At 43.4% G+C, this 19,754-nt stretch overlaps 1 protein-coding gene across 1 annotated transcript; it reads right to left on the bottom strand.

The window, feature by feature from the left end:
* Positions 1-24: 24 nt before the first annotated feature.
* On the bottom strand, positions 25-19,670 carry arhgef19 (Rho guanine nucleotide exchange factor (GEF) 19). The gene is made up of 16 exons (XM_031745103.2): positions 18,886-19,670; positions 6,790-7,498; positions 6,197-6,691; positions 5,468-5,600; positions 5,302-5,387; positions 4,937-5,193; positions 4,686-4,846; positions 4,424-4,576; positions 4,043-4,172; positions 3,818-3,892; positions 3,631-3,720; positions 3,376-3,539; positions 2,331-2,489; positions 2,163-2,242; positions 1,969-2,073; positions 25-1,845 (listed from the first exon to the last, which is right to left on the bottom strand). The coding sequence occupies exons 2-16, from the start codon at positions 7,475-7,477 to the stop codon at positions 1,691-1,693; spliced, it is 2,931 nt and encodes a 976-aa protein (XP_031600963.2). The 5' UTR covers positions 7,478-7,498; positions 18,886-19,670; the 3' UTR covers positions 25-1,690.
* Positions 19,671-19,754: the final 84 nt, after the last annotated feature.

Genomic DNA, 19,754 nt, shown 5'->3' with positions numbered 1-19,754 from the left:
AAAATAATTGAATTCCAAACAACATAATGTAAGAATCTGTTTATTTCACAGACTAAACATTTACAGTAATGTGCAGAAATCCAGAAAACGTCCAGTGTCTGACAGCGCTTGTAATTACCGTGGTGTTGGGAATTAAACCTACTCCAAATAGCATATTTACACAACAGTATTTGTCAAATCTTAGTTCATATAAATTACGTTTTGCTCTTTATACACAAAGCCATTTTATCGGAAAACACATTTACATCAGAATCTCCTTAGAGAGGAACCAGCTAGAGGAGTAACTATAAATACACATGCTGCAACTGCAACAGCTTAAATTAAAACTAAGAAGTCAGATACAGAAATCAGCTGGGTTACAAACATTTCATGTGCCGCTGGATGAATTTACACTGGAATCTTAATTATAGTGGTTCATTAACAACAGCTTTCAGCTCAGTCACACTGCGCTATTGGTCATTTGTGAATTTTTACACAAAATATTTTGAAGGATGGAGACCTATATGCAAGTTAGCGCTTACTGTATGCAAGCAGTATTTTTTCAGTATTTCTAGTGTAATGGTATAATAAATTATATTGCTAATTTGGGTCAAAAAAGTTTAAATGATTACATGTAAAGCTAAACGTCCACATTTACCACATGGATGGTTAATGTAAATGCTCGACAAGGTGAAACTGGTAGGTTTTTCAGTTCCTGGTTTTATAGGTCAACAGCTGCTCGCTGCAGTTTTGACTTCATGCAGATGTTACTAAAACAGGAGTAGACGTTTCAATGTTATGTTGTTGTAAACCAGTCATGGTGCGACTGACAAATCAGAGATTTCACCAGTGGATTCTGAACAAAAGTGGAAGTCTGTGGCACAGAGGAATACACACAATATATCAGGGTTTGGCTACATACGTGGATACAGTGTAACCGGTATTAAACCCTAAGACCTGTTTCATTTCTAAAACACCGCCCTGAAGGCACTTCATCACAGCACTGGTACTGCAGATCATGTCCATATAAAAAGGCATCATCCTCTAGTAAAGAGGTGGTAAAACACGTTTTACCAAATTCTTATCAGTTTAGTGTGTGGATGGAAATAATGCACTGTTGCACTGGTTAAAAATCCTATATCATGTGACGATATGAATGTAAGAAAAAGATAAAACTGCCTGCGGTGTGTCCTGAGGCATCTCAGAAGCAGCACCCACATCAAGCAAATTTCTGATTATTAGAAGAGTGAACCTGCAGCACCCCACAGAGGCCAGGAGACAGCCCAAAGTAAGACTGTGCCCCACATGAGCCATGACAGAAAAACAGTGACAGACTTGCTTAGTGATGCTTACATTTACTACCTCTGGTGATAAACGTGCAGATATTTAAACCACATTCTTCATTCTTTCCAGCCTGTAAAAATGGCACCGAATCATGCAGAAATCAATCCCCCCTGTGAAGTTTATAGTTTTACGACTGGAAAAGCTAAACTACAAATGGAAAATGAGGATTAGAAGCTCTGCACTCTCTTTCTGGAGCTAGTATGCCAAAGGAAACTGCTAATGTCAACCATGGGGATAACAATCAAAACATGTTGGCTTGTTTTAGCAGCTGCATACTTTACAGAGGTCCCACGTCCATCTAAAAAAGAAAACAATCATCCACAAGCTTCAAAATGCAACTTTAACACAAGTTGCAAGTCAAAAAGAGTTAGTGCTCTCCCTTCAGTTTCTGTGTGACACATTTGATGCGGATATTTTCTCTGAGGTTGCGGAGGCGCGCGCTGCGACTTGTGATTTCCTCCACGTAGCATTTGGGGAACCAGCCCCGCTCCCCGTCTGACAGCCTGATGCCTTCCACCCAGCCTGTTGAAACACAGCAGCCCTTAGACACCAAATAAACAACTGATTGTTTAATGCATCCAAGTTCTGTTCATTTAGGTTCAGGTTGGAGTGGTAAAAAAAAACCAGACTCTGCCTGATTCTTACCATCACTTGTAATTGTCTTGGCGTGAAGAATGTCAGCTTTTTCCAGTGTTAACTCATCGTGCTCTTGAGCCTGGTAGCTTTTGATGCACTGAACCTGCGATATATCTAAGAGGAAAAAGCAAGAAGTGAGAAGATGAATGAGGAGGTGAATAGGGTTGCCTTGATTCTTTCTGCACTGATAGATCTCCACTGACCATCATTTTCATTGGCTTGCTCGATGTCTACGAGCGGGTCAGACGGAAACATGGCGGTGATCCATCGCTGCTTCCCGCTCCTTGGCAAACACAAAGCCGACAGGAGCGGTTAAACAACTTAACTTGTCCAGCTCTCACTGAAGCGTTTGACAAAGAGATGGCACTCACTCGGTGTGTGATTTGAGCAGAATCTGATGTTTGAGCTGCTGGCCTTCACACAGCTGTAGGTGGAAGATGAAGCCTGAGATGCCCTGCAGCTTCTGACTGAGATCCTTCACTTTCAACTCTCCGATTTTAGCGTGTACAAACACCATAAACTTCCACGTACTGCAAAGGAAAAGGGATCATTTTAGTATAATGATCAATAGCAAGCAGTACATACAAACTAATGGATAAAAGTATATCTCAGTAAGTTTGAACCACTACCACCACCTGGCCTTGATTCTACATGGTTTGGGGATTCTACAGAAGGAATGAAGCACCAGTCTTTCCCTATTTGTTGCAGGTGTAGCCTGTAATATTGGAAAAACTCCACCACTCCTCCATAAAGAGCATTCAGTACAACTTTGAAATGATTTGCAGGGATCCTTCCTTGTAAAGGGACAATTGAACCAATATTATGGCAGCAAAATGCTGCCTACAGCATAACAGAGTAACCGGATCACCTCACCGTGGGGTTAAAGGTCTGGGAAAAACACCACACTGTCAAACTGAAACAACATCTTTAAACTAGGTGGAAACCACCTTTAAGACCATCCTCTCATACAAATCTCGGCACTTTTACCACTTTTTGATGCTCTGTGGAAATCCTGTTATGACCACGTGCATTTGTTCCATTTTGACAGAACCTTAAACTTCTATGTGAAACTGGGACGACTTTCATGCTAAGGGTCATCAGTCTTGATGAGATCAAGAGACCAAACAGCAGTTTTCGGTCAAAGAGTCCCCAGTTCTCAATAATGAAAGCGGTGGGAGCACAACCAGGACCCCCATTTGTGGGGCTCTGCAACTTGAATTCATGGCCCAGGGTAAGACTGTAAACACAGACACAGACCGGTGGAAATGACCCAAACTGGGGTCCTCGCTAGTGTGCCGCTCGCACTTTACTGAAAATGGATGAATTTTTCTGGCCACATCTTTGGCACTTTTCATGTTATGCATCATTAGAGCAATATTTCAGCTTGTCTTTTTGTGCACAATGAATATAACTCACTCCTTCCTCCTGGACAGCAGCAGGCAGTCATTGAACAGGTGGAGGTACACTGGCTTGGTGGGTAACTTGAGCTTTGATCCGGAGATGCTCATTGTCTGAGTGTCTACTTCCAGGAGTTCGCCGTGCTTTACCAGCCAACGTGACTGGGAGATAAGAGGAAAGATCTACAAAGAAAGGAAGCAGGCTCCGCTTTAATGAAAAAAAAAAAAATACAAAAATGTGATAATAAGAGGAACCTTCAAACGCTTCCCTCACCTTGCCCTCAAAGTGGATTTTCTTGTTGAGATGGATGAGTTCCTCCATCCTTTTCATCGACTGCACACTGGAGTTACATTCTTTGATGATCTAAGAAGACAAATACCAACATGGTGATTACTGTCGTGTCTCACCAATGATAATACTGGTACTCATCCAACTGGCTATTACAGATGATAATCACCACCTTTTTTAGCTCATTGAAAGCTTTCGTGGCGGTGTCCTCATCTCGGGAACCCGGTGTTGTCCTCTTTAAGATATTCTGAAAAGTAAAGATGGTTTTGAAGATGTTCCAAGGAGTAAACAATACTTTTGTGCGGTGATGTTGGCGGGGAAAAAAATATTATCCCGTATACAGTTCCGTATGATTGGGTTTCAACTGGAATTCTGCAGTGAATGTTTAAGCGTGTACCTCCACCAGCATTTTAAGCCGCGTGATCCTCTGAAACGGGAGGATTAGGAAAGAGGTCAGAGGAAGTCTTTGGCAGATGGGGTCCTCCTCCAAGCGAGCCAGGATGCCGGGGAAACGCGGGTTTTCGTGCCTGAGAGGACAAGGCGAGAAATGTTTTAATGACTTTCAGAGAAAGTGCATCAAAATTCCAGCATCCAATTCAGCTTGAGAAAACATGCTCTTAGTCGAGATGAATCATCTGCAAGTTAAGTCATGCAGGCGTGAAAATACACCAGAGCACTCTCAGACATCCACACAACAATCAGACTTTATGCACTGCGGTCAAGCACATGTGCAGATGTGTGCTCACATCTCCCGCGGCTGATGTGTTTCTACACTCACAGCAAACGCTGGTATGTCTGCTCCTGGTAAGCCTGGTTGGTGACATAGGGTAAATAAACCCTTCGCAGAGACGGGCAGTGGTCCAGGACGATGTCGCACACATCGAAACGGAGAATGTCTTCTTCCAGCCTGTGCTCCAGATCCTGAAGAAATCTACAGGCAACAAGCGAGGAGACACTCAGAGAAGGAGATGTGATACCGGAGATGTTAGCACACGCCGAGCTCAGGGTAACAGAAGGACGTCAGCTGCGTGTTACTTCACCTCTCACTGACATCTTTGACTTCGGGCAGCTTGGAGAAGAGCCACTGCTTTTCCTGAGCCCCGAGGCACTCTGCGAGCTCCGGTGATAGCATGAAGTGGTCCACTGCGATTGTCAGGCTGCGAATGTACGACGCCTCGGACGTCACCAGCTCAAACTTTGCCTGAGTTTAGATAAAAGCAGCGATTCAGCTTTATGAAGAGTGAAACAGAGTCCCCCATGAAATGAGACGGAAACATAATATTTTACTCACCTCCTGTAATTTTCTTTCTTCATTGCTGAAGTTGTCGAGCTGCCCGCTGCTTCGAACGTCAGGTATATCCTGCCACAGTGCAAAAGCAGAGCCTCGCGATGAGCGAAAGGAGCTGGATGGGGACAGATTAGATGGAGACGGGATCCCATCGGAGCCCTCCTCCCTGAGCCCCTCCTCCTCTGTGCCTGGCTCCTTCCCTTGCTGCCTCTGGATCTCTCTATTGATGGCGACATCGCTGTATTCCTGGTACAGAATCGCTGCAAAAAGAACAAGTTTGTTCCAGGAAAGCACAGGTAAGGCTTTGTAAAGATTGGAATATCGTACAGTTTTGGAAAAAACAAAAACAGTAAGTGAAGCGAACTTACAGCTGGGTAAAAACCGTGACAGTCGATTTGAACTAGGAACAGATGGATGTGTGTTCAGGTCCTCCTCTATGGATTTCTTACGCATTCTGTGAAGCGATGGGAAATGAAACTCTATCTTTGATTTATTCTTTACAGATTTTAAGGACCTATATTTGCTGCTATTTACCCAAGCTTGGCGCTCCAGCGTTGCAAAGGCATCCCATTGTCACCACTGGGAAAGGAAGGCGCCGGTCCCACGGGACTCTGGGGAGCGCTGTCACTGGAGCCTCCTGAGCTGCGCTGCTTTGAGTTTGACTTATCTTAGGAGAATGAAACGCAGATGGTGGATGTGAGATTTATGGAGAATAAAGTAATCTTGTGATTTATGACATGACCTACTGAGACCTACTCTGAGAGACTGCGTGCAATAAAGGAGACAAAGAACTGTTGTATTTTCTTTTTCATGACTTTTCACACTAAGGATTAACCTGATGCTTCTTTTCTGAGAACATAGGAAAAGCTATTTATCGCTGTCAGCTTCTACACTCTCCAGTCAGCCTGTGCTTGGTGTTTGGCAGCAATAGCAAAGTCATTAGAGATGATGATTTTATGATTGTTGTCTGAGTTGTTAGGCTTTGTTCCACTAACATTCACCCCTCGAGGTTAAAGCACAGCAGAACTTTTAATGTGGCTGAATCCTGCAGTCATTACTCTTGCCTCTGCTCAGTAAATGCTAAATTTCTAATTGGCGTTAAAGATTGAAACTTTTGGAAGAAGTAAATGAATAAACTGGCCCAAACAGCATCCTGTGGTAGTCATCTTATTAAGTCATCTTTAATTTGTCTCACTGATCTGTTATAATCCGTTGAGCTGTTTTGGAAAACTCTTGATTGATCCATCACTGTTGTCTACTCACAGTCGGTGTTGGGGTTGAGGTTGCTGGAGCTCTGTCTGTCCCTGGAGGCTACCCGAGCAGAGAGCGACTTCCCCAGCTTCAAGGTGAAGGAGTTCTTCCTTTGCGACAGCTGAAGCCTCGATATTATCTCTGAAGCTGAGAAGCGCCGCCGTTCCTGGTCGCCTTGGCGGGTGCGTGACAAAGAGCTCCCTCCACCCGTGGCGATCGATGTGTCCATGCTGCCGCTCTCCTCCCCTACACACGGCATCGAGTCCTCTATTATCTGCAACGGTTCTTCGGGTAGATTAAAAATATCATCGTGACTGGTGTTTGAGAGATCTGTAGCACCGTCTGTGGATGAGGGACTTGAAATGGTCTCTAGTGAAGATATTCCGCTGAGGTCTTCCTCTAAGAAAGATGCAAAAGGTCCAGGAAAGATGTAGTCTGCTTCCAGGACTGGGCTGCTGAGCGATTCATCACTCGGACTGTCTGGGGAATAAACCTGCATCTTTCTCCCTGCGCATGAGAAAATTACTTTATTAGATGAGGAGAAAAAGCATGTTAAGGAGCTTTAGAGCCTAATTTGCCAAATCAAACAAAAGGTTTACACTCACGGATGGATTTCTCTTTCAGGGAACACTGTGATGTTCTCCTCTGAGGCTGGCAGGAGTCTGGGCCCTGAATGCCGGGACATTCTGGTGACGACGGTAGCTGAGATTCCAAGGAGTCTCTGTTTGTGTACAGAGAGGACAGAGGGAACGACAGAGGGAGGCTGAGAGCAGCGTGGAGAGGACGACATACTGTCGTGACCGTTCGGGGCTTTTCAGTTTCCTCTTGCGAACGAGTCCTGCTGCCATTTTGGCATTCAAGCTCGCCGTCACCTGCGGCGAGTGTGGGAGAGTTCAAATTCAGATTTGTTCCAAGCTCGCTGTCTGTCCTGCGGCCTCTGCTGCGTGTGTCGTTCTGTTCGTTTAGCGTCTGTCTGCAACCGTTCAGAGGCTGCGAGTGTGTTGTGCACTGTGCGTGCGGTATAATGGCCGGCCTCGAGGAGCCAAAACCATTTAATTTGTGAGTCGCTGTTGGCTGTAGCTCAAAAAAAGCCAGCGTTTCCTGCTGGCACACAGCAACGTGCTTGTGGTGACACATGTGGATGAGGCGTCTGTCCTCGGTGGATTCACTCAGACTCTGGGACTCTGCCGAGCCGCCCGGGATCCACATGCTGGGGGTTTCTCCTGGGCAGCGAATGGCATGAAGGTGAGGCTGGAAGTCAGGCAAAGGTGAGAACCCATACCCAGGGAGCATAGCTGAACGGGCACATGAGGGCTAGAAAAGAAGAGAGGGAAAATCACACATCCTTATTTTCTAATTCAAATGCAAATCAGCTGCAGATTGGAACTTTGTTAATAGCTTTGGTAAACGCTGACTCATAAGGGACTGGATAAAAAAGGATTTACAAGAGTGTTACAGCCTCCACGCCATGACTTAAGTCAGCTGGTACTTCTGAACATAAAACAAGAAGAACAACCTTTAACCTTTTAGACAATGGCAAAAGTAAAGTTATGCGAAGGCTTTATAAAAAAACAGGGAAATGATCACATCCAGATAAAAAAACATGACATGTGTAAAATAATCCCACTTAACTTTTTACCCCTTGAAAGCCTTTTATTTGTAACCCTTGAAGCTCTTTTCTGAACTCAGCTTACTGAATAAAATCCAAAGCTAATGAGGGTGGTCTCTGACTATGCAGCTCCCCTTGGAAAACCCCAGAAACTATTCTAACAGTCCTCACACCACATCTTTACTGAGGTGTCACAACTCATCATTAAATGTACAGAGGAGGTCATCGCATGTCGTCTTTATGCAGGAAAGACGACATGTAGAAGTGTGATGGATATACCAGTGAAGCATGCATTTCTGTACATTCATCACACCTAGAATCCACTTATTTATTGTTACTGGCTGCACTTAAAGAAAGCATGAATCTGTATGAAGGCTGTGTAAAGGTGCCACTTCTGGTTTAAGAACAGGACTATTTGTAAGTAAACAATGATTTAAACTACCCTGTGGATGAAACGAGCCTGTACAGAAAGGATGGATGCTGCTACTGTGATGTCACTTATGGGATGTGGACACCTGTTTTGAAGATTTGTTGTTTTTTGCAGTGGCCATCTTGGGTTTTGAAGACTAGTTGTTATGAGTCCAGGGTGGATCTCATACAGCAGTGTCAGTAACATACATGCCCCAAATCATACCCTGGTATATCGTCTGTGTTATTTAAATGGAAAGATCAAAACTGAAGACCATGCCATATCTGAATAAGACTCGAATCTAGGGTTTGACACATACACCTAATTATAAAATGGTCACACATCAAGTGAGCAGTAGGGTCTTTTTTGTATAGACATCTACACAATCTGATTTCTCTTTGCAACGTGAGGGGGGCTCCCTGTTGGCCATTAGGAAGACACTTTGCATTAGCTTCACTTTTTAGATCCGGAGGCAAAGCTCATCTTCTTTAGAAAATCTACATTCAGGATTTAGAACTGCCTAAAAATAGCATTTAATTCTGCACTAACATCTGAAAAACATGGAGCAAACATAATTCCTCCAACCACCTTGCTGGACAGAACGACTACAGCAACAAACCACTTATCTTACAATCGAACATGGTCGGCTGGACGCGGCTCAGTGTTAGCAGCCTGGCTTAGTGTCGCCAGAGGATTCCTAACAATCGATCGAGTGTTACAGTGTTTTCAGTTCTAATAAGCAGCAGTCCAAATTCTGGAGGTTCGTGAAACCATTTAGATCATTTATGGATGGCGACTGTGTGGAGGTGGCACAAGAACGACCTTCTAAAACGCTTTCTTCACATTTTACAACTCGTGCAGCAGGATGAAGGCACATATACAGCTGCATGAAAAAGGACACTGAAACTGACATGTGCAGACATGCGCACACACACACACACACGCACGCACATTTAAGTCTGATGCAGTGTGTCTTCCTGCTCTAATTAAAGGACTTTTCTCCACACAGCATTCACCCCCTGTACTTAACATCTCCACACACACGTGCACACACAGCAGCTCCAGACAGAATACCACAACAGAAGGACAGACGGAGGAAGAGATCGTCAGCACTCTCACCTTTCACCTGAGCTCTACACTCATCTGTCAGTGTGGTTGTTGTTCTGACTTCCTGTCAGCCCGCTGTCTCCAGCAGGCACCTTTAGTGATTGACTATTTACAGTGAGTGTCTGCTGAAACACAGCAGCGGGTCATAAAGTTAGCTCTCCTGACAGGCTCTTTATACACACACACCAGTGGAGCTCTGTCTCTCCTTACACTGCTTCCTGGGCAGGTAATCCTCAACTTTTGGCCTAAACACCTAGTGAAAAGAGTAAGCCAGAGACACACACAAACCCACAGAGGGATATAGAGGTAGGGATTATTAAAAAATAGTTTTTATATTCAGGTCACATCCTCGCAGGATCCTAGGCATGTGGTTCTGGCATAATCACACTGCTGTCGATGGCAGCACACCAGGTTCTTCTGTTTTCTTGGCAATAATAACAAAAAATAAATTTCTTTGTCAGGTCAAGTTTTTTTTTTTTTTTTTTAATATATGTTCTTGTGGCTGAAGCACTTGGCTACACTGTACGTAGCAAACAGATTTGCAAGCACTAACGCCGTTTTCCACACATGCACGCTCGCATTTGTGCCACATTTGTCGACTGTTTTCAGTCACTTCTTTTTTTTTGTTCTTTTTTAATAAAGCTAACTACTGAATGCTCATGAAAAAAGCTGTCTTGCAGTATAACTTGTTAGCACTGCAGAATAAAATATGTAAGCCTGCATGCTTAATTTTAAATCTATCCAGCTTCATTTTATTACTTTAAACTCCTGCAAACTCACAGAGCGCAGAAATAGAGCACTGTATGACAATACAGGGCTGTATGTTAATTTTTAACTTTTCCATCAGTATTTTTCCACAACAGCACACACACACACACACACACACACACACACACACACACACACACACACACACACAGTGCAGGCTCTCTGTAGCCAGAAATTATACCCTTTAATTTGTGGATTTTTATTTGTAATTTAGAGCTTAATCATGATTCTCACACTGCAAATGTTTACGAGACGCTTACATTTTACATTAATGTATCCCATTAACCCGAGTACCTGTAATTGGCATGCGCCTAGTGTCCCTTAAGTGGATAAAAGCATACACTCATGCTTTCACTGAGAGTATGTTTGCAATGTTGTGTGTTTGCCTGGAGAATCACGGACTGGAAATCACAGTTTACCTTGCTTTTTGTTGAGCGCACATGTGCTGTACGCTGTGAATATGAGGTCGTTGAAAAGCCACACCTGTTCTTGTGGCAAAGGTAGGCAGACCAGTCAATCCTATCTCTCTGTTTCTTTCTTACACACACACACACACACATACAAAGACACACACACAAACACACACGGTAGGCAGGCTCAAATGGTTACCTGTTCCCCGCTGCAGACAAAGGCAGCCTTTATCTGTGTACCTGGGCCAGGCCGCCCTGAGCACAGGACACCTGAGAGGGTGTGGGAACTGCTTATACTGATCCACTCACATAGTGCAGCCACTGAGCCATATAAACACATCTCGACCACTGCTGCATAATGACACCAGCTTACTGGTATCTGCATGTGATTACTGGCTGGTTATGCTCTAATCCTGCTGTAGTGTATGTCAAGTATTAGCTAAACCCTCTCTACCGCTGTCGTTTATAGTGCATTGTCTAGCAAATAAGGAAAATAATCTATCCTAATGAATGAATGTTCACATAAGCCTTTAACAGCACGTTAATGTAACATAAATCAGCGCAGCGCATTAGTTTCATCTTCTCATTTGACCAAGAGAAAGATTTAAAGAACTGAAAATAAATCCCACCGCTGTGTTTTATCAAAACACGAAAGCATCCGATTACATGTGCCCCGCATTCCTCGCCCTGATACAATTATATCTATGCACTATTAAAATTTCAATTCCAAAGACGTGTAATTTCCCTTGTCACAGCAGGGTGTTATTTTGTGACTGTTATGGACTTTGCTGCCAGTGTTTCCCCCCCTGTAATTTCACTAGGCTGCTCTAAGACAGCGTGTCTGCATACAGAAGGTAATGAGTGGCGCTGTGGCGTGCATTTAATGCCAGCAGCCGAACGAGGAGCACTTTTAATTGTGATACGTCTCAAAATAATCCTTTAATGGGGATCAGCGCAGGAATATGAGCATAAATCTATTGCTGATTCAGCACGTCGACAGAGCCAAAACGCTGTGTAATCGCATAATTAAAGTTTGTCTGATGTTTGCTGCTGGGAGTTTAAAACAAATGGATTCATTGCTGGAGCTGTTTGTGGTTTATGACAGTGAAGATGTACATGTCTACACTGTTTATTTTACTAATGCTAGGGTGTATAAAGGTAGCACTGCTTTAAATGGGCACGTAAGCAAATCTATCACAAACTTGTTGGTGACGAATCAATATATTATTCAAACATCAACATGAACCCGTCCCACACAGCACTTACTACCGCCGTTATCTCGCTGCGATTGACCTTCGATCTATTAAAACACGGCAACCTCTGCACATTCCCAGATCCCACTCGGATTCAAAAGTTACCTTCTGCCATGGTGCGGCTCCACGGGATTTTTCTAACTGGCTCGCTGACAACAATAAACAGCCAAAGTAATCCAGCTATCAACACAGGCACTGTAATTTATTTTAAGTCTTTTCCACATTTGCGTCTGTAAATACTCACTAGAGAACTGAACGCACATAAATCGGAGCCTGAAAGAAGTAACGCTGATCTGAGCCCAGGAAGACAGCGCTCGTGGTCTCCAAAACTACAAAAACTAAAGGATTTTTATTTTCAGGGATCATAAAACTAAGAAACAGTATAAGAGTAGATCTAGCCTCTTCAAAAAAAAAAAAAAAGTTTTCACTGATGCCATTTACCTGGCCGGAAAACAGAAAAGTCAATGTTGTCTTACATCAAAAACCAGGAAAAATAAAGTGTGGCAAAGATTAGTCAAGACAAAATAGATAACACTTAAAAATGTACATTTTTTAGCTCTTTGGAAATGTGTTACTTCCATATGTCAGATAGAGGACCACCCCCCAACAAAAATCTCTAAGTTAAGTAACACTAAAACTAGGTGTAGTAAAAAACTTTCAGTTGCTGAAATTGAAAAAAATCTAGTCATTTTAAAAATAACAAAAAATGGAAACTAGCTGAAATGATGATCTGCAGTCACCAAACAAACAGAAACAAAGTAAAAATATCAAGCGTTTCATCACCAGCGTGATGAGGATCTGGTGCATTTGTGTTTGTGGGACTGGTGTCTACACGACTTCGGGTCAGCTGCTTTCACAGACTCTCATGTTTGTATTCTATCAAATGTTCTGAACAGCTTTGAATCTTCCCCCCATAAATGAGCCCCACGTTATAATAACTAAAAAGACCAAAACTAACAATGAAAACAATAAATAGAGATAAAGATACTTTGTCATTTAGTGACTGTCCATCAACCAACGTCAAGGGATAAAAGCAGCTTTTAAAAAAACTACACAGAAATAGTAGCAATAAAAAACATGTTTATATGGTTATTTACAAGAATGCAAAGATTACAATAGTGTGCATTTGCTTATATAGTAAATGTTAAACAATAAATGATTAAAGCCACTGTGGAATCCAGCTTAAACTAAACTGAACTTAAAACAAAAACACTGCCGGGCTGAATGGATAAACTAAGATAAACTAATCCTGATCATCAGGATCCAGTATAAACACTTTACTTTCCTAACTTTCAGGCCAATGCACTCTTTGCATTGCTACGATGCTGCAACCCACACAACGCTCTATAACAGGCGCCAGTGATAAAATACAATAATTTAAGGTTTTAAGGTTCCTTCCTTGCAGCGTTAAGATGCCTTATGGCAGAAATATGAATAACCAGGCACAATGAAAAGATAACACACACACAGACACACTTTTTTCCACGAGTGGCCGTACTCAGTGTGTTTGGTCAGACAGACATGGAGTGTCCTTGCAGTGTGGTGCGACCATCTCACGTGTATGTGTGAGATCGCAGTTTAGCTCGGTCACATCGGACCACTAATTGCCAAGCAGCAGGCTAAAGAGCACAGCACTGTCTGCCGAGACAAGACGTGACATCATTCAGCGTCAGGGAAAAGCACCTTCCCCAACTCTCTGTTTTGTGAAATATTTCCATTGAGCGCTGGGACAGATGTGAAACAGCTTTCAAAATGGAAAGCATAAACCGTTTGATGCAGTATTCTGTTGTTGCAACAGCATATTTCACAGCGTGAGCAGTTCTGATGAGCTCCTGCAAGCTGCTGTAGAGCAAAAACGATGTCTAACTAGGTCTAATTTGATGCAAATTATGATGCGTTGGCATACAAACAATTAAAGGCAGCTGGGAACTTGTCGAGAAATTTTAGATCTAACAGAATATTACAGAGGTAGGCATGTTTAGCAAATGAGTAAATATCTTTGAAACTTCTGAAATGATGACCACAACCTTTGGAGTTGTTATTAATGTTGGAATTGAACCTTGTGCTTCAGTGCAGCCACCATAGTTTTATGGATGATTATGACGGCTTAAATCATTAGAAAGTGTTTTGCTATTTATCTGTCAGTATTTTCTGATTGCTTACAGTTGATAACGCAGCTATAATGCAGTTGCACTTTCCCTGCTGATTCTTAAAATATGCAATTAATTAAGGTCAAATTAATTCAGCTGCACTGATGGAAATTCACCTTAGTTCAGGTTTATTTTGTGCACCGCTTCAAATGTGCAACACAGACACGTGTGTGGAAAACCAGGTGGTATTCATGGTGTTTCATTTTAATCTTTCAAAATTAAGCTATGCTGAATTCTAACTAAAAAAGTAGTCCGGGTTGACGGGCTAATCTGTATTTCTTTTGTCAGATCAGACGTGTCAGCAGTTGTAAAGCAGATGAGTGAATTTTAGGTCAGGCAGTTTAGTTTCTTGGTATTCGTACTTCTTCTTCTAGCTTCCACCAGTGGAGACAGGTGAGTACCCTGGAGGCTACCGAGAAGGTTGGTAGTGATGGTATTAGTGGGAGGGGTACCTAAATGTTTACACATGGTGTGGGTTCTCCTAATCCTCCCCTAAAGCCTCAGGCAACTTACCCATGACCTTCTGGGACACTATGAAGATGCATGCTGACAACCCGGCTTATAATCGCACAAAGCTACAACTCAAAAGGTACACCTGAACGTGTGTGTGTGTGTGTGTGTGTGTGTGTGTGTGTGTGTGTGTGTGTGTGTGTGTGGGAGAGAGGGCTCCCGGCCTTTAATTGAAACCGACATGTATAAAGGCCCTCTCTAACCTTGTCTCAGCCAGTGGGCTTCCTGCTAGCAGGGATGAACAAACAGCGAACCCTCATTTAACAGCCTGGAAAAATGGCGACCATCTCACGCGTAAACGCCAAGACTTTTGGACCTTTAACCTTTCTCCTGCCCCCCGCTCCCACTCCCAGCTTGACAACTGCAGTCAGATAAGCTGATGCACAAGAGACACGCAGCCAGGATAGCAACGACACAAAGGAGCTATTGACAAAACTTATGGAAATAACCTGATCTAATTATGGTGCTTTGTCAGGAGTCGCAAAAGCTACCATGTAGATGGAGAGCCAAAGATCCAACAGGTAGTAAATCCAGAAAATCTCATAATGAGCACCTTCTTACAGAGGATGGTTATCAGAATGCAATGAGATTTGAAAAAAAGGAGAGCTGTTTTAGCAGGTTATGCAGAGATATGAAAAGTTAAACCCAATCAGATTAGTTAAAATACAGCAAGCATGTAGTTTTTATAGTAATACATTCCATTATACATATCATCAAGTCTTCAAATATCCTCTTTTTCTCCAACCAGTAGATAAATGCCTTTAGATATTCATATATATTAGATTTAACTGACTCTCTTACCTGACCAGCTAATGCTAGTATCCTACATTTCTCTTTAGCTATTTGAGCACCAATTCACAGAAGAAGTTCAGGACACTTTACACTGTACCTTAAAATATTAGCAAGAAACCCAATGATATATATCCAGAGGCTGATAAAGCATATTCCTCCATGCTATAAAGTACTTTAAACACACTACTCTTATACTCCTGGGTGTCTTTATTCATTACTACAAACATAAGCAAAGCACTATAATTTAAACTCAGTCCTACATATGCTGCTCTAAATACTCAAATATCTAATATGGATTACTCCGCAGCTGAAAATAGTTCCTGACAAATGATTTGGTTTGTTGATAAAAGTTTACATTTTGTTTTCAAGTGGCACAGTGGTACAGCGGTTGCCTCACAGCAAGAAGCTCCTGAGTTTGACAACCATTTGGCCGGGTCTTTGTGTGCATGTTCTCCCTGTGTCTGTGTGGTCAGACTGGCGACCTTGTAGGTGTACCCTCGCTCTCACCCAGTGGTAGCTGGGGGAGGCTCCAGCCTATCACAAACCACATCCTTTCAACTTGTTACCTGTTACTACTACACCCACCCGCGTTCTAATAACTGACTGCCATTCATGCAATTGCACTGGTTTCTTTTCAGTTTATGGTTTACATGTAAGTCTGCTGAACAGGAGGATGGAGAGTTTGTTAGTTCTTCAACTGTCAATCAGAGCACTTTGATTCCTAATCTGATCCTTTGCCACGAGCTCTCGAGAGTTTGACCTACTTTACACCGAACTGCTGATGAATCTCTCCTATTCATCTGCTCCTGTGTTCGCACACAAGCTCTGTGTTGCACTTTTAACTACAGTATCTCTCAGCACCGAGCCCTACCCATGCTCCTCGCTTTTATCATGCGGACAGGCACGGACAAGCAATAAGTTGTTTTGAAATGTGATCAGGCAAAAATGGAGCACGCCTGATGAGATGACCATTCAGAAATGATTTGTGTTTAACTGAGACCTAAAGCTATAAACTATTCAAAACCAAACTCTGAATACGAGCAGCATCGAGCGGATTAGTGGGTGTGAAAGAGAAGTGAATGGCTTTGAAGGTGGGAAAGAAGACATGCTGCAGATGAATGTGAAAGTAACACCTGGTTTATGTTTTTTTCCTGAAGAGCACAGATGTGCAGAAAACATTTTAATGAAGGGCACTGCTTCCAAACCCAAGAATGCATTATCGTGCATGAGCCCAAATGTGAACACACACTGCGTCTCACTGGCCAAGTCAATAACCTGGGGCTACAGTCTTAGACAGGTGTGCAGCAACACAGTCAGGGCAGTGCTCTGCACACATCGCCCCCGGGTTTAGATTTCAAAATTCTGTTGGTTTTCACCTTTGTATATGTGCCAAAAAGCCCTCTGACAAAGCCCGTGGACTGCTGCCTAAAAAGTAAAAAGTTTATGTTTTCAAAGCGAGGCTGGAGCCTCCTGCTTGCCTCAGAAAAAAACGTTTCCAAACACAAATCAAAGCCATTGCATTGCTTATCATTATTAACTGAGTGCAGAGGCTTTTAACTCAGTAGGTGGCCTGTTTCAGAGTACAGGTTTTGAAGACAAGTTCACGTCCAACTCGAGAGGCGCCCTACCCCCAGATGATACGCAGGAGACACTTTTCCACATTCCCCGGATGACTCGGCGCACTCATTCCTCTGAAATTGACCGCTAAGCTGAGGCAGGAGACAAACAAAGAAACTCGACTGCACACAAGCAGGAGCAAAAGGCTGCTATTATGGGCTGTTAACACTGCTGCTATTTAGGCCACAAGCCAAAAAAAAAAGGAACATGACCAAGTAAGTTTAAAATATCAGTGTCACTCATGGTTAAATGACAGGTTGCTGTCAGTCAGTGCTGCTTAGTGATCTTAGCCTAGTTTTTAAGGAAAACAGGTGAGTGAGGAAACCAGAGCAGAAGCACTTATGACAATGTTTGTGAGCATCTATAAATCCCATGAGGTAAACAGGGGAGCAGTTGCACGCAAGGTTAGCAGGGATAGGTGAGGTGGGAGGATCGTGAGGTGTGGCATCTAGGATTGCTTTCCTAAACTTTTCACACACACACACACATGTGCACACACACACACACACATACACACTCAGACAGCCAGTGTCTGAGTGGCAGGTGATGGGGCAGGTGCTCTGCAGACATGCAGTTGTGTGGGGGAGGAAGTGTTGGGGAAAGGCAGCGCTCCTGCGGCAAGCAGAGTTATAAATCTGTAATATCAGCAGGCGTGTAGAGTGAAATCAGAACTTCAGTCGTTTGCTGGGAGGCCAAAAAATGTAGTCAGAAAGAAAAACAAATCAGTCATCAGACATCTTTCTTCCCCTCCAATGAGAAAAAAGATAGATAGATTATCAAGAGGCGATCTCCAGCCTGTAATAAAGTGTAGTAAAACAGTCCAAGGTCCTGATTTACACTTTCTGCCCGTATGATGTGCAGATGGCTCATTCGAGACACACACACCGCAGTAAATCAGATAATCCACAAAAACGCTCACAGCTATCTAATTGTGCTCCAGTCAAAATATGAATCTCCAGACTATCCATACACATCATCATCGTCGTCGTCATCGTCATCATCATCGGCAGCAGTCAACGCACATGACAACGCACTTAGTCATCAGGATAGCAGACAGAACGCCAGCCATCACCTGGGCTCGTGCTTTTGCTGATGATAGTAGAAAGACATTCAGAACAAGTCAGAGTTCTCTCTCAGTGGGTGAGCGAGAGAAACACAGCAGCTTCCAGCTATTAAATGTCATCAGTGCATTACTGTTTTATTCAGTGATGGAGCGGCGTCAGCAATTTGGCCAGTTTGGGGCGTTTGAATAAGCCCTTCGTGTCACATATGCAGATGAAGGCATTAATTAATACAAGCACTCACACGTTTCGAAGCACACCGAGCCAGAAAAGGGAAGGGTTAGTAACAAGCTCTTAGCCAGGAGCCACAAACACAGAGGTGGTTTTGAGTATTATGCTAAAACCTAACGAGGAGGAGAACTGAGCAGCGTGTTTGAGCTGAAGTGCCAAGTTTCAGCCCTGTGTAGTTTTTAACAACCCTTCATCCAGCATACTGCAGACATGCACTTACCTGCCCCACTCTGCAACAACTCACTGCTCCACTGTAACCATCACATTCAAGGCTCACCTTAGTCTACACTGCCTAGGGAGCAGCTGGAAACATTACAGATGCAAGAAGCAGCTTCTTCCAAGAGAATACATTAAATCAGAAGCAATTTGAGCTGGGTAACTTGACTATCTGCAGACTTTGTCTAAGCGGGGAAACCAGCACAATGGTTAAGCTATTAACTTGATTCTACCACACACATGGCTTTAAAGAATGTGTTCAAATGGACGCCTTTTGTTGGTAGACAATACACCATCGTGGCAAACAGATCCCTGATAACCCGTCTCAAAACTATGCTTCCTGTATCCAGCTGAGAGTTTATAAGCTGTCATATTTATGCAATGCACCTGACGAGATGCACAACACTACTTTCCTCAAGTGTATCACACAAAGCACAGCCTGCACTCTCAGGCAAACTTCCACTCACAGCAGCCGTCTGATATCAGAGAGAAGATGGAATGTGTGTGTTGATTTCATGACTTAATTTGTTATTTCAGAGTTATTGCTGGTGTTTGTTTAGTACTGTACCTCAGTGGCGTTAGCAGCCTAATGTGTGTGCTGAATGGGGTCCAGCAGCAGTGTGTGAATCCAGGCCATCCCAGGGTCAGACTGGACTCTGTTATCCATTGCTGCCTTGTGTTCCTCCCGGCTTCTCTCCTCCCTCGTCCTCCCTGAAGCTTTGGACACAGCCTGGACTTTTCTAAACTGCACTCCTCCGCTCGATTCTTCTCCGTGTTCTTGTTCCCCTCTCCAGAAAAACAAAAACAGGTTGAGAAAAAACAGCCACCGCTTGCTGCACTCAGAGCTACTTGCAATGCAGATCCCCTCTCTAAGCTCTTCTGCTCTCCTTTCCCTCTGCTTTTCCCCCTCCCTCCCTCTCTCTCTCTCTCTCTCTCTCACTCACACACACACACACGCACACACAGCTACTGTTAGGGAAGTGCTGTCTTATTTTCTCTTATTCTCCTCCCCTTCTCTTGCCCGTTCTATAACACTAATAGTTATTTAGTTTGCCATTTCAGCACCTGCCCTTAGATTGAAAAGGGACATAAATTGGAAGTATAAGGTTGCACTTCTATGGAAGTGTTGAACCACTAAAAAATCTGAATGTGAGGGCACTGGGGTCTCTATTTTATCAGAAAAGTGATTACTTTTGTGTGTGCATGTTTTGGGAGCCGTCCAAATGTGTGACATTTGCACATGGGGATTGGAAGGCAGAGGTTTGCATGTTGGATTTTGTGCGTGCAGCTCCATTGCCAGAAATGCCCCTGGCTGCGGGAGTGAGCGCGCGCCTGCATGCAGCTTTCACCAAATGTCAGACTGCGGACGGTAACGGAGAGAAGCTGCAAAGGAACGCTTGAACCGTTTATAAGAGGGATCAGCGATGTTCAACAACC

This window comes from Oreochromis aureus, linkage group 20, assembly GCF_013358895.1.
Source record: "Oreochromis aureus strain Israel breed Guangdong linkage group 20, ZZ_aureus, whole genome shotgun sequence".
NCBI lineage: Eukaryota > Metazoa > Chordata > Actinopteri > Cichliformes > Cichlidae > Oreochromis > Oreochromis aureus.
This window is presented reverse-complemented; position numbering and strand designations above follow the sequence as displayed.

Bases quoted from the DNA above. Each gene is read 5' to 3' on its own strand.
- arhgef19 (XM_031745103.2), bottom strand. From the start codon at position 7,477: ATGCTCCCTGGGTATGGGTTCTCACCTTTGCCTGACTTCCAGCCTCAC. The intron at 5,601-6,196 runs GTGAGTAGACAA...CATTCTCCTAAG, and splicing joins CCTCAACCCCAACACCGACT to ATAAGTCAAACTCAAAGCAG. The intron at 3,540-3,630 runs GTGAGGGAAGCG...CTTTCTTTGTAG, and splicing joins AAATCCACTTTGAGGGCAAG to ATCTTTCCTCTTATCTCCCA.